The sequence below is a fragment of the Anopheles coluzzii genome, chromosome X (assembly GCF_943734685.1).
Source record: "Anopheles coluzzii chromosome X, AcolN3, whole genome shotgun sequence".
NCBI classification, from domain to species: domain Eukaryota; kingdom Metazoa; phylum Arthropoda; class Insecta; order Diptera; family Culicidae; genus Anopheles; species Anopheles coluzzii.
Genome location: NC_064669.1, coordinates 9,887,613 through 9,902,553, shown reverse-complemented (window position 1 = coordinate 9,902,553; position 14,941 = coordinate 9,887,613). Strand labels below are relative to the sequence as shown.

General features: G+C 48.7%; 1 protein-coding gene across 2 annotated transcripts in view; it reads right to left on the bottom strand.

Annotated features, from left to right (window-relative positions):
* Positions 1-325: 325 nt before the first annotated feature.
* LOC120949019 (mannosyl-oligosaccharide alpha-1,2-mannosidase IA) overlaps positions 326-14,941 on the bottom strand; it is a 30,445-nt gene continuing 15,829 nt past the window's right edge. Inside the window, exons 1-6 of one of the 2 annotated variants that reach the window (XM_049610214.1) lie at positions 8,190-9,718; positions 6,090-6,488; positions 2,861-3,299; positions 2,497-2,780; positions 2,319-2,435; positions 326-2,239 (exon numbers count right to left, since the gene is read on the bottom strand). In XM_049610214.1, the coding sequence (XP_049466171.1) occupies positions 2,105-2,239; positions 2,319-2,435; positions 2,497-2,780; positions 2,861-3,299; positions 6,090-6,488; positions 8,190-8,642 (1,827 nt within the window). In that variant the 5' untranslated portion in view covers positions 8,643-9,718 and the 3' untranslated portion in view covers positions 326-2,104. Of the gene's footprint in view, positions 2,240-2,318; positions 2,436-2,496; positions 2,781-2,860; positions 3,300-6,089; positions 6,489-8,189; positions 9,719-14,941 lie in introns of those variants that run through there. The other variant, XM_040365953.2, reaches the window with a different exon arrangement.

Sequence of the window (14,941 nt, the reverse complement as noted above, 5' to 3'; positions counted from 1 at the left end):
CCCCCCCCCCCCCTTTTCCGGGTACCTGTTTCCGTTGTTAAAGTGGCGCACAACAACTATAACAACAACAACAACAACAATGACGACAACGACCCCGAACACAAGAGCTGAGGGGTGGGACGAAGACAACTGTTCGCTTAGGTTCTACATAAATAATTATATAAAAAGAAAACGAAAGAAAGAAAACAAACAATTAAACAAAAGACACACACACACATACACACGCACACAGTCCCTATCATCGTTTTTTTTCATTCCTTTTGCATTCTCTTGTTCAAAATTATCCTTTCCGTTCTGTTTGTGTGTCGGTATCTGTGTCCCTGAAGGGGAGGGGGGGGGGGGGTCGTTTTCCTTCTTGGTACAGGTATGGTTGTGTGACAGCAACCATGATCCTGTACACTTTCACACCAGCACACACACACACACACACACACACACATACACACACACACACGATTGTATCCGGTACCGGGAAGGACACCCACGAGCGTCGCCGAGCAGTAAGCGATTTAATTAAAAGTGTGGACCATTTCCTCCGAGTTCTGCCGGGCCCTTGTCTATACATATCACTATAAGTCACTACTACTACTACTACTACTACTACTAGTACTACTAAGTCCTACCTCTGCGTGTGTGTCTGTGTGTGTGGTAGTGTTTAGCTCTGGTATTAGATAGGTGCTAGTACTTCTCGCTATCCTTTTGATAGTCTACAACGGGATGGGGAGATGGTTATATATATATCTCTCTCTCTCTATCTTTCGCTCTCTCCACTTCCCCCCCGCAAATCGTTTCGTTAAGGTGTGGGAGTGTGTTTTCTTCTTCTTCTTCTTTTTCTTTTCTTCTTCTTCTTCTTCTTCTTCCTTTTCCTTTCATCTTCTTCTTTTCTTTCTTCTTACTTTTCTTTTCTTCTTCTTCTTCTTCCTTTTTTTCTTTTTCTTCTTCTTTTTCTTTTCTTCTTTTCCTTTGTTTGTTGCGTAAACGGTGGTGCGGGATCTAGAGATGTGCACAAAAATGGACGCCTACCAAACCAAAGTGCAGTGATTGTGTGTGTGGGTGTGGGTGTATAAGAGGGCATAGTTTACTTATCCGGCGACCGGCTGTACATAAAAAAAGGTCGACCACCAGCGGAAGGTGTCGTGCGTCACCCTCACACCCCACCACGGAGCCCAGATTTCAAACCGCTGCAGCTGCGGGGGGAGGGATGATGGAAGCGTGTGTATGTGTGTGTGTTTGCTCCTTTGAGCCCACCACGCTAGTAAGTCGTTGTATTGCTTCGAGGGAAACGCATCACAATAAAAAAAACGTGAAGGAGGAGAGCGGTGCACAAGGGAGGGGGGTAATATCAGCACCGTGGTAAGGTGGAGAGGCAGCAAAAGGGAGTGTCATTAAAAAAAAAAAACATCTACCGGACCCTATTGCGACGTGGCGCGCGCCCCTCTACAATATTTGCTAAAATGTGTTTCCTAATTTTTGCTTTTGTTTTTTGTTGGTTTGTTTTTGGTTAGGAGGAATAAGATTAATCCCCGTTGGGTACACTGCCTTGCCCGATCGTTTGCTGGGCCCTCATTGCCTTCACCTATATCTCTCCTATCACTCCCATTTTTCCTAATTCCCGCCCACATTTTCTCCCTATGTTTGTCTTTTACACACACACACATACACGCACTCAAACACACATACTATTGGCACGTAAACTGTCGGTAAAAGAATGAAATTTGCTTCTCATTTCCCTCTCGCCATACCCAACCCCCACCTCAGGCCCTACACTAAACGTGTGATTGTGTTTTTTGTTTTTGTTTTTTTTTCCTGGGCTCCATATTGCTTGTTTTTTATGCTTTTCCTACCTACCACCGTCTTCTCTCCCCCCCCCTGTCCTGCCACGCACTACAGAGATAAGGTATCACCCGGTGGCCGAGCAAAATTAACACTCTTCTTCGCCCAAACTTATCTGGCTCCTTTCAGCTGAGATACAGGGATAAGAAATCTTGCGGTTTTGTTTTTCTACTTTTCTTCTTCTTCTTCTGTTTCTGTTTGTGTGTCCACGCGCGTGTATGTGTCACTGTATTGTTGGACCCTCTCCATCGACCGCGCTTGGCGCGCCGCTTTACGGTGAGCTGGAACCGGCCGCCGGACGGTACAGCGGATTCCGGTCCTTGACCGGCAGCGGGTGCGCCTCCGTGTTGAACACCCAATCGTCCAGCGGCAGCAGCGAGTCGTCGGAAAACAGCAGATAGAGGTACTGTTGGAAAGGAGAAAGCAGATTAGCACAATTGGCACGCGCATCTCGCTGTTGGCCAATTGTTGGCCGCGACCCCTACCTTGAGCGTTTCGGCGAGGAAGAAGCTCTGCTGCACGTCGTCCTTCACCGGCTCGGTGAGGTAGACGTTCTTCAGCCCGGTGTAGCCGGTCGGTGTGCGGCAGTGCTTCTCGAGTGCCTGCAACAGTGTAATATGCGAGTTAGTAATGCAAAGGTTAATGGCAAAAAAAGAGCATTACCTGCACCGCATCCCAGCCCCAGTCGCGGTACTTCTGGTCGTGCGTCAGCCGCCACATGATGAAGTAGCTTTCGAACGTTTCCGGCCGCAGGATGTAGTACTTCTCCTGCGCTTTCAGTGCCTTCGCCTCGACGCCATCGTTGAAGCGGAAAGATTCCGGCCCGAGCCGGGTGTACGTGCGGATGTAGCTCTCGTGGCACGTGTTGGTCAGCCCCTCGCCGATCTCCATGTACTGCTGGGAATACTGATTGTTGAGCGAGGTACCGCCGAGCCCGAACAGACCACCTGCAAAAAAAAAGAAGAAAAAGAAAAGAAGATGTGTTAAAAACAGTGCAACTTTTTTGGACGGGGTTCGTCCAGCCTACCTGCAAAGCACGCCAGATGGTCCATCTTGTGCTCGAGCCGGTCGAACTTCATGTCGGACACGTACGTCAGACCGGACGGGGTGTTCCGCACCATGTGCTTGATGATGGCCTGCATCGCGTCGTCGTACATTTCGCGCGCCTCCCAGTCCTCCTGCCCGGACTGGATCCACGCCTTCAGCAGGTACTCGTAGAAGCTGTCGCCGAGCGCACCGAGCGACATGTGCTGCTGGCCCCACTTGCCCGTCTTCGGGTTGAGATAGTTCGGGTACAGGCCCTTCGGCTTCTCGATGTCCTTCAGCACCGCCCGGATCGTCTGGACCCGCTCCCGGTACACCGAGTCGCCCGTGATGTCGCTCAGGTAGGCGAACTCCATGTGCAGCGTGCCGAACTCGGACAGGATGCTGCTGCCGCCGCTTGCCCAGCCGTAGTTTTTGCTCACCTTTTTGTGCGTGTGTGTGTGTGTGTGTGTGTGTGTGTGTGTGTGTGTGTGTGTGTGTGTGTGTGTAAAAATAAAGAAAGTAGAGATTAGCGTTTGTGCGGAAGACGAACGGGCCACGAATATCGTTTGCTGCAAACGTGCGCATATGATGGAGCAAATGTGTAATGGCGAGTGTGCGCGACTACTCTGGAGGAGAGACCGTTTCTGGATGGGAGATGAGAAACTACAACAATTCTTCCTTCTTCTTCTTTTTGCTTTTGTTTTTCGTGTGCCAATTATAGCTGCAACAGTGCACACAAAAGACCACACCCCGACGTCGAGCGACCATTTTGTGTGTACTCAAGGTGGATGGAGGTGAAAAGGGACGCTACACGGGTTTACACTACACCGCGCGTGATATGCGCGGGTTTTGTTGTACTACCACTACTACTAGGGGGGGGGGGGGGGGGATGTGACGTTGGAGACCATTACTACTTGGCGAGAGCAGGAGAGCGAAGGAGGAAAGAAAAACAAAATGAATGGCGGAATGGCCCAAGATGGCCGTCCAGGCTACGAGGAAAACGTTACTAACCTTATAGAACAGGGTGGTAAAGAATAGCTCTACGTGCGTTAGTATGCGTTCGAGCATGGTTTGAGGCTTTTCGCGACATTTAACAACGGGGGAGGAATGTATTGCGGGTTACGGTTCACACATTCGTTGTTGTTGTTATTATTGATGGGTGTGTGTACAAATCCCTCCGCCCACATACACACATATACGACACAAATACAGATATCAATGGGGAAAAGGTTTTAAGTGGCGTTTTATGTTTAAATAAAAACAAACAAAAAAACAACAGTCCAAGAATAGTATTGGCAATCATACACGTATACGCACAAAATGAAACACACAAACACACAGGCAATTACAACACAGGCAGGAAGCAGTTGACATCGGAGAGGCGCGCGTTCACGCGATACAGGGTGTAGTAGCAGTAGTAGAAGTAGTAGTAGTAGTAGTCGCAGTAGTATTCGTCGTCAGTGTTCGTTCGTACAGAGATGGCGCCACAGTAGACCGTAGACAGAGAGAGAGAGAGCGTAATTCATGTTGGTGTGTGTATGTGTGTGTGTAGCATTTTTTTTAATTAGCGTCAATAGTGTCACGGTAGTGTTCGGGAATAAGGATGGTGTTAGTGGGTTGACAGTTTATTACGCATGTTTCCGTGTTCCGCAAAATCCGAACCGAACGCGAATTGGACGGAGATGGAAAGGAGAGAAGGGAAAAAACAGTTATCGGTACGGACCATATCCGCTAGAGGGCGAGCTGTTGACTGCTGTTGCTAGTGCTTTTTATTTTGGTTTTAACCCACGCAACGTCGGCCAAACTCGGAGTCTGCCGGCGTGTGCCGACGTGGAATGGGCGCAGAGGGAGAAAATTGTATATGACTACGAAAACAATGTATGCAACAAAACACAAAAAGTAATCTAGTCAAAAGCGCACAATGATGATGATGATGGTGAGCAATGTGTCCGTGAGATTAAGGGTGTTACAAGTAGATCAGAGAGCATAGAGATAGAATTTGGTGGATGAAGTACGTCGTGGTATGTTTTAATTTGGTAGTCTAGCTGTCTATTAGTATATGTCCAGTTTGGCTGCTGAGCGATGGAACTAACTTCCATTACACAACACGAATCCTCAGACTTTCTAGATCGTCCAGAATATTGATATGCTGTGTGGAGCACACCGATCCAATTCCGGCTATTGTTAGTCCGATACCGACTCCTGCAAAATGGAAACCACTAGTTCGGCCCGAAGCTGGAGTCCTCCGGAGACTCCGGAGTCGTCTGGAGTTATTCGGAGTCTTCCAGAGTCGATCGGAGTGGTAGTCGTCCGGAGTCGCCTGGAGTCGTTCGAAGTCGTCCTGAGTAGACCAAAGTCGCTCAGAGTTGTTCGGAGCCGTCTTAAGTCATCCGGAGTCGTCCTGAGTTGACCAAAGTCGCTCAGAATTGTTCGGAGTCGTCTTAAGTTATCCGGAGTCGTCCGGAGTCGTCCAGAGTGGATTGGAATTGTAGTCGGTTGGAGTTGTCCGGAGTTATTCGGAATCGTCTAGAGTCATCCGGAGTCGTCCGAAGTCGTCGGGAGTCGTCAGGTGTCGTCCGTAGTCGTCTGAAGTCATACTGAGTCGTCCAGAATCGAGCGAAGTCGTACTCTTGACTCCGGAGTCGTCCGGAGTCGATCAGAATCGAAGTCGATTGTAGATAACTGGAGCAATGTGCTTGTGATCAGGCATTTTATTTCGTTGTGTTTTTTTTGTCTTTCATTTTATGCATGCACATCGTATAAAGGCCTTTGTTTCGAAGACCGACTCGGATGACCTCGACTCCGAGCGACTCTGAACAACTTCGGACGACTCCGTACGACTCCAGACGACTCTGAGAGACGCCGGACGGCTCAAGACGATTTCGAACGACATCGGGTAACGCTGGGCGGACCTTCTGGTGTTGATTCAGAAATTGTCGGAGTCGACTCCGGATTTTTGCCAACTTTACCCGTCACTAATCCAGAACACTAGGTCAGGTTACGAATTCAAACTAAAACATTGGTAGTGGTGGTGTCTCAGATGAAGAAATACTGCTAACTACTAGCACGACCAGCAGTTTCAACACTACCACCCCGTGCGTTGCTAGACTAGCGATTCGCTACAGTGCTACTAATTCCACAACGGGGCGCAATAGCTATAGGAAGACAGCGTAGGAAACCTCCCAACCCACTGAAAAATATGCATCCCCCTATCCGCGACGAACACTTACCCCATTGTGCACGTTAACCAGCGCGTACGGGATGCCGGTCGGGGTCTGGAAGGCGGGCAGCAGCTTGTCCGCGACGTAGCGCGCCTTCTCCAGGAACATCCGGTCGCCGGTGAAGGCGTAGCAGGTGAGGAAGCCCCCGATGAACCGTATGTTCGTCTCGAACACGGACAGCTCCGCGTCCACGTTGTCGAGGGTGAACTTGCGCTCGACCCACTCCCGCCCCTCGTCGAACTCCTTGTGCAGGCCCATCAGGTAGAGCGTGTCCAGCCCGTCCACGATCGTCGCGCCGAGATCGAACGACCCGAAGATGCTGTTGCTGTGGCCGCGCTTCGACAGCGGCCGCAGCTCGTTCTTGCCCCACGCGTACAGCTTGTAGTTGCTCCAGGCGTGCACCATCATCTGGAAGGAAAAAAGGGGAAAGCGGTGGTGGAAGCAAGAAGAAATTTGTTAGTACACACGAAGCAGAACCCCAAAGAGTGCGTGGTTAAATCGAAGGCAACACGCGCCGCTACACCACACACTGGCCTCTGCGCGACCCGTCTCGCTAGAGCATTTGACACATTTTCTGTTTTGTTGGTTAATGTTGGGGGTTGCGATTGCTTAATAAAAGGGTCTCTCTCTCTCTCACACACCCTGATTGAGGGTCTGTATGGCACACTATTGAGCAAGAGTTTGTGTGTGTGTGTGTGTGTGTGTGTGTGAGAGAGTTGATTTTCATTGAAAACGGTTTCTACATCGCAACAAAGCACTTACTACTGGGAGCCTATGAACGTTCTCTTTAAATTGTTTTTCCAAGCAAAACGGGCGCCTGTAGTAAATCAATTTTATAGGTACCCGAGGGTTCTTGGCAACAATAATGTTCATTTCTTCTTCTTATCTTCATCTTCTTCTTCTTTTTTGATTGCCCATTTCAGAAATGTAATCAGAAAAGATTTAAAGCTAATATGGGGATTTGCTCCATGATGGGAATCGAAATCACGCCCGAACTTGTCAAGCGGAGCTTCCCAGCGCGTCTTTCGATTAGACTATCGCGTCATCCGCAGAACGGTAGCAAAATTAGTCCATTTTATTTGGCAATCGTTGCTGGATGACATTTATTTTGCTTTATGGTGAGTTTCAGCGAATGCTTCACATTGAGGCCATATTCCCCAGCAGTGCGTCACAGCATTGCTGAGTTGCTTGTTTGATGCAACCTTCGGCTCTCCGCCATTCATTGGAAGCCAGCCGATATGAAGCACACAGCGCCAAACAAACACACTCAGCAAAGTCTGCCCATTGACCATCGCGTCTGGTCGTCCTTTCATCTTTCGGTTCGTTTGCTTCTGCCCGCAGCGTGCATATGGGGCCAAAATTAACCGCTCATATCAACAGAGCAAACAAACAAAAAAAAAAAAAACCCCGCGCTTAACCGTTCCACCAAACCCGGAAGTCTAAACGGTAACCCGACCGAGAGCCGGACTGCGTTTGGTTCAACGTTCGCGGGCGAATGCAAATATGCATATTAACTTAGCTCCCCTCCCCCCCGTGGCAGGAGTAGCTGGCCTTCAGGGGCCATCGACCACACAGATCATGCTGAGGATGCTGCCCTGTTCACCCCCCCCTCTCCCCGCCATTTTCAAAACTTTTGAGATGAGAGTTCAATAGCAATGCCACCGAATCGTGGAATCGTTTCACGGTCACCGAAACCCCGTACGGTAAAGTGAAACAAACAGCCTTGGCAAACGTGGCGTGGCGTCTTGCATCGCCAATCGAATCGAATCGCGACAAACCGCGCACACACACACAGAGGCTCGGTTCGAAAGGCACACAACAGGCCACTCCTCGTACGTGGCGCCGAGGTCGTGTCCCATTGGGGGAAAGGGGCAACGCTTTGGTGAGCGCAAACAGAAGGCACCGCTGCTGCCAAAAAACAAAAAAGAACAAAATCTGCTGACAGCTGATATCGCACTGGGCGCGCCTTGGGGTAAGTAGTGCTTGACCTGGAAGGCCTTCGATGCAACAACAACAACAACAACAAATAAAAGCGCAACGGATCGAACTCGCCTCGTAAGCGAAAACCGAACGGATGTTCGGCGCGAAACTGTTGCTGGGTAAACCGACCTGTCGCACGTAGTCGCGCTTCTCGTGATCGATCGAGCTGCCGACGGGGTTGGCGGCGCCCTCCTCGATCCGCAGCCAGCCGGTGGCGTTGATGTACCGCGGCACGTACGAGCTGCTGTCGTAGAGGGAGCGCCGTATCCGGGCCTCCTCGATGTCGGCGGCCGACGGGGCCGGTCCTTCCTCCAGTGCCGCCTGCCGCTTGCTGTGCGTGTAGTGATAGTAGTGCTGCTGCTGCTGCTGCTGCTGCCCGTTCGGGTCCAGGTCGGGTGGGCTGCTGCCGCCGAGCCCACCGAACCGGACGTGATCGTCGTAGCTGAGGAAGCGCTCCTGGTACCGGTGGTGCGGGACCGGCACAGCCGGCTGCAGCGGGTCCGCCAGATCGCGCTGCTGACGCACCACCAGCGTCACGCCGGTCATTGCCACCAGAAACATAGCCGTAGCAACGACACTCATTCTAGAGCGGTTATAGGACGCAGGTTCTGGAGGACGCTTGCAGAGAGCGAGAGAGAGCGAGAGCGTAAGCAAGGAACGGGCTGAGCTAAAACCCACTCGCGCGGTGATGTTCCCCTTGGAAGGAAGTACACAAGGCTCCACAGTAGGAGGGAAAGGCTCGCCACACACACACACACACTCGCTATAGCACACACCGACGGTAACTGCTGCCCTATCGGACCGTTACTGCCACCGTCATCTCGGGGTGACGACCTTCTGTTTCACTATCGCGCACAGCACTAAAAAAAAAACAGCGCAGTCTTGGGCAGTCGGCGTCTTGGCTGCCACCGCAGGTTGATGGACGGAAGGTGTGAGTGAGTGAGTTAGATTGGTGTGACGCGGCAAGGACTCCCCGTTTGCGGCCAGTCGAAGAGAGCACTGGGTCAGCTTCCCGGCACGTGGTCGCTGCTGCTATGGGCGGAACCGGTGGTCACCGGTAGACACGCACTGGCCTTCGCATCCGCGATCACGCGCGCTTAGCAACTGATTAGGGGCCGTGCGGGATGGAAACAACAGCAACCAAAACACGGACGCGTTTGTCAGTAAGGCACAGGGTGGGGGGGCCCGATCTCCTCCAGATGTCCAGGTCCAGCTCAGCGTTCCCCGGGGGACCGGTTTGGTGGCGCGCAACCGGTTTGATGTTGTATTTTTTTTTGGGGGGAAATTTGGGGATTTTTCTTAGATTTTTTTTTGTAAAAGGGAAATCCCCACACGATCCTCTTAGATCGTTGGATCTGTTTGCCGGTGTGCCGGATGTGCGATCGAGGCCACAACGGAGGCGCGCGATCTGATACAAAATCCCTTTTTGACCCCACCCCTTCCACGAAGGGAGCGTTGGCTAGGACACAGGGACACGCACGCACTGCGGTCCTTCGTACACGCCACTAAGGCCCGGGGGAGTATGGCGCGCACGACTACAACACACACACACACGCACACACACAGACGAAAGCACGTCTTCTCCGACCGCTCGCGGCTTTCTCGCTACTAACTGGTGCAGGCGGCGTCGTTGGACACACTAGCCGGGACGGTTTGCGGCTGTAGGCTTAGCCCCACCGGCGCTCTCTCTCGCTCGCTCGCTCGCTCGCTACTAGGCGACGAGCGATCGAGCTCCATCAAGCGGCGCTCGCACTATGGGCAAATGGTGGGACAGTTGCCCATCGGTATTTATATCGCTACTAATTGCCATCTTTGGGGCCCTTCACGGTTCTAGTCTGTTTTTTGTATGGAGTTTGACAGTTGGAGGCTGAAATTATGTAAACACTCCATACAAAACCACACATCAAAACTGGCCTGCAATTTTCAGTCTAGATTATTCTAGCCTCAAAGCTAGAATTAGATTCGAGTACCTGCTCGAAACAAATTGCATAACAAGATGGTGTTTACATTTCTCCCAAGGTGCATTAAAGAGATCAGGTGGTGGAATCTAGAATCAAAGTGTATGTATACCAGGTGGTCTCATAGCATGCGATAAAAATCAGCCTACTAAATTCATACTACCAGGGATAAGCCCATCTGTACATTATACCCACTTTGATAGCTGCTCGAAAACTGCTATACAATGCAAACAGCTGACAGACTAAAATTTCAGCCTGCGAACTTAAAGCGGAAAGGGCCCCAGAGCCAGAATTTAACAGATTAATGTCATCTACGATGTATAGGGAAAATTTTCCAGAAAGTGATCCAGGTGTCCTACTTCAGGTGGCCGCCACTGTAGGTCCGGATAATTGGAAATTTGGTAACAACGTTTCAACAACGACGTTACTGCAACAAATAACTTTATTTTGGGGGTAATGTTGTTGTTGCTTAACCGTAGAATGAGGTTTTGGACTTTTTAGGGTCTCTTTCGCCTCTGATTTTTAGGGGCAATGGATCATGCCGGCCTATACAGGCTTTCGAGACTTCCTTGCAACCGGACGCAACCGGATAGTCAATCCTTGCTTAGGGTGACGGCCTATACAAGGATTGAAGCTATGACGGGCATGTTATTAAGTGTCCGAATTGATGATAATACAGTGGAACCTCCCAATGCAAAAAAAAGGAAAAAAACTGGACTAGATGTAGGTACTATTTTTGGACCCGAATTAAAAAGTGAGCAGTATTAGGTCCTGAAATGGCATCAGGATCTGTTTCAGGACCGATATGGAATCTGAATCAACTCAAGGACCAGTAAATCATCAATTCCAGAATCGATACGGTTTTGGGAGCGGCTTCTGGACCGGTATAGAGTCAAGTTCAATTGGGATGGAATTGGAGAAAGCTCCTTCATCAGTATGAGATCTGTAAAATTCCTAGATTGACATGCGTTCGGGATCTGTCGCAGGATCGGTATGGGCTCTGAATCAGTTTCTTTTAATGAATCCCTTGAAAGTCACCAGGAATTTGCGTTGTCTTTTCAACAATCCTTTGCAATCCTAAAGTTTTTCTTTCCTAAATTTCTTGAAACTATCTTGCATAACCTTGTAACCGGGCCAAATAAACTAGTTAAATAAAATTATGCTGCTGATTTGAATCCGTATACTTCACTTGCAGGATTCAACTCACTCTTACTCAGTGTGCACATCTGTAGTGTCAAACGTCATATTTCTGCTTGTTTTGTAGTGAACACAAGGTAACATTGCGTCATTTTAAAACCTTTAAACATTAGATTCTGCACACGAAAGTTTTTGAATGTTATCCGAAACAAGAGTCACATTAATAAAAGAGTAGATGATTTGTTTAGTCTGTGTTTAGTCTGTATTTTAATGTTAAATAAGAACACGCAAAGCCCAAAATACGTTTCATACGTATATTTCATTAAAAAAATGTTGTAGGTAAAATCCATAAGCGAATTAAAAGACGTAAAAAATGGTTTGAATCCTGGGGACCTTATGTCACCTTAAGGCGAATTGATAAAAAGATCGATATGCTACCACCTGATTTCCTTAACGTATTTTCAACTGAAATAATAATAATAAATCTAAACGTTTAAGTTTACGGTGAATCTAAACGATTTTAGGTCGCTCTAGAGGCATTATTCGTGTAATGCAGGGTTTGACGAGTCAGAATCAAATGTCAACAAACCATTTGCAGTAGCTCTAGATTCTCACTAGCTGTCGCAAGTGATTGTTTCACTGCACCAACAGTATTTCTACACCCTTGCAAGAAGACTCTAGATAGTCTAGAAGTCTAAATAAGAACACAAGTAAGCCACTAAATATGGGAATCAAAACATAGGAGGATACAACCAGCCATCACAAAAAAGAAGAAGAAAAACAGTAGTTTTATAGCAGAAAAATGCATTTTCAGACGCTCAAGATCGTTTTTCCTATTCTAATGTCTATTTTGTACATCGTTTTGCACATTAAAACACGTATTTAGGAATTGTTTGATTGAAAGTAATGTTTTTTTATGCATTTAGGTGTATTGTTAATCAAATAAAACAAAATTATTGTAAGCCTGCGGGTTTTGCTGTGCAAAAAGCTTTGAGCATTAGCTCATGTAAACAAACCAGAGAAATAAACAACTCTTGACAGCTGAAGTGAGTCTGGAGCTATTGAAAGCGTTTGGTTGACATTTGATTCTGAGTTTGTAAATTTTGTAAATCCCAACAAAGTCATTACAATAAAAAAATAATAATCCACAAAATGTCTGACAGCTTCAGATGCAGTTGTGATTCTCATGAAATGATCCATTGCATCTTACTTGTATCTGATTGGACAAGCCATCACAAAACCCATAGTGCTCCTGGGTGCAATTTGAACGCATTGCGCGCGCTCTCTCTCTCTCTCCTTCTCTCTCGGTGCTCGGGCCCGTTGCTTGATTGATCGTGTTGAATGTGTTGGTCACTCTCTGGTGGACTTCAGGCGATCGGGGGACCTTCAACCGGCCCGGTAGTGCGCTCTATCTCTCTCCCTCTCTCTCTTTCTCTGTCCCTCCGGCACGTAGTATCGGCGAAGGTTTATGCGAGAGATCACCACCTCGACCCCACCATCATAGCGGAAAGGTGCAGACAACGCCTCTAAACTGCTTTACGCTCTGCACACACATTGGACTCGCAGCAGTTCGTCGTGCGGCGTTCGGGCAATGTTTACGCTTTCCTTCACTTCTATATTGTAAAAGAGGGTCAACAGTGACACTAGAATACCCCCCCGCTGCCGGTACATCGGGTGTACTACTGTAAAAGCTGCGCTGCGGAATCGATACCAATTCGTGCCTAACACCGATTCCAGCAGTCCTTGTCGACACTACTACTACTACCACTACCTACTACGGCACCTAAGATCTTCGTCATTAGCACCGGACGGGGTGAGAAGGTTAGCCGCGATCGGGACAGTCGGCAAAAGATCACGAAGAAACCCATCCTTCGAATGCATAACACGCTTCACTGCTTGGTGAGGTCACACCGTTGACCGCCCGTTCAAATTGATTGAGACGCTTCCCATCCTGCTGCGGCACGTGCATGCATACATACTGTCAAGGACGTTGACGTTGCTGCAACACCCAGGCCGGTGCGAGAGATCGTCTTAAGACACCACCACATACACACCGCTACACTCCACGGTTCATTGCAGTTTGCCAAAGGGGTTTGTTTGTTGCGCGCGACCCAACCCGGCCAGCTAATGTAATGCACGGTTGTGGGTGAGTGCGCCTCAAGCCTGGCCGGAGCGGGCGCCACCGTGTTGCACCACACGCGCGCGGACTGAGACTACAAACCAACAAGGTCAGGTCATCTGGCCATCTGGGGGCAACCAACGTTTGCACGTGCGTGAACGGTAAATGCAGATTGTGATGATGCAGCTTTTATTGGCGGACAAGAAGAAGAGATGATTTGAACATCTATTTTGGGTAACTGTGATGGCAGCAGACATCTTGGTGTTGCTCCATATCGAGCAGCCTTCCGCAAGCAATAACCTTTGTCTGGATATTAAAATACTGGTCGTGGTCGATGTTTGTTTCCTGTCTGTAAAACTCACGCGCCCTACCGAATGTGAGGTCACCTAAAACACAATATCAACTCCCCGTCTCTCTACTTCCCCCCAAAAAAAACTGCCTATTGACCTCTGGTCGCTACTCACACTGTCCCGAAGAAGGCGCTCGCGCAATCAACAATCGAATTCCATTATGGCCGAGCGGCAAACAACCGATAAGGACGACACCGCGGACACCGGAACGTCAGTTCCAGGCGTACTACAGGGCGCGCGCCACAATCGGTGCCCGTAATCAGAATCGTACGATGCTGACCGTCCCCCGGTTGTTCTACGCCGCTGGGCGGTACCTATAATACCATTTGCGTTTGTGTGTATGCTCGTACGATGGGCAAACATCTTTACTCATTAGGGTTTACTGGCATTCTAGGGCACGGTGCGATATTGGTTCTGGCTGATCGGGGATTGGCCCCATTTCGGGAAGAGGTCCGCCATCTACACTGGCAAACAAATGGCGTCTTAAGGCAGGACAAACAAACGAGACGGTGACTGCAGTTTGTTGTCTGATGGAACTGTCCCTGTTTGTTGTAGAGATGTTGCAACTCTGATTCGGAATTATGAGTCCGAATGAATCTTTGAAATGAATTAATGTACCTGAATCTCAAATTAGGACTTATGAACCACTATTCAAGACACTCTGAAGATTCATAAATTTCTGAAACTTCATGAATTTCTGAAGAATCATGAATTTCTGAAGAATCATGAATTTCTGAAGAATCGTGAATTTTAGAAGAATCATGAATTTCTGAAGATTCGTAATTTTCTGAGGAATCACGAACCTCGGATGATCATCATGAAAATCATGATTCTTCAGAGATTTATAATCTATAGAGATCTACGCCTAGATCTACGCATTATGTACACACATTTTCCAAGATGGCCTCGTGGTACATCTCGCCAACTAGCAAGCCTTAACAACATGCCCGTCGTGGGTTCAAGCCTCGTATAGACTGTCCCCACGTAGCATTTTACTAACCATGGTACTATAAATAACTCTGGAAAGCCTGTACAGGGCAGAAGAACGAGGAAAAAAATGATAATCAATAAATCCTCTGAGATACAGAAACATTCTAAGATAGTTCAATATCTTCAAAAATCATGGACCTTCCGAGATTCAGTCGTATATCCTGTTCGATGGCTGACAGAACGCTGCCTAACGCAGCACCCAGTATTTATTGACCGTTTCCGAACAGTCTCCTCTTACGATAGACATCCCTTCTTTCTCGTGGCTGGGTGCCACGCCATACTCCGAACGATCGCCACAGCGACAAAGTGCAGCGCAGTACAACAACT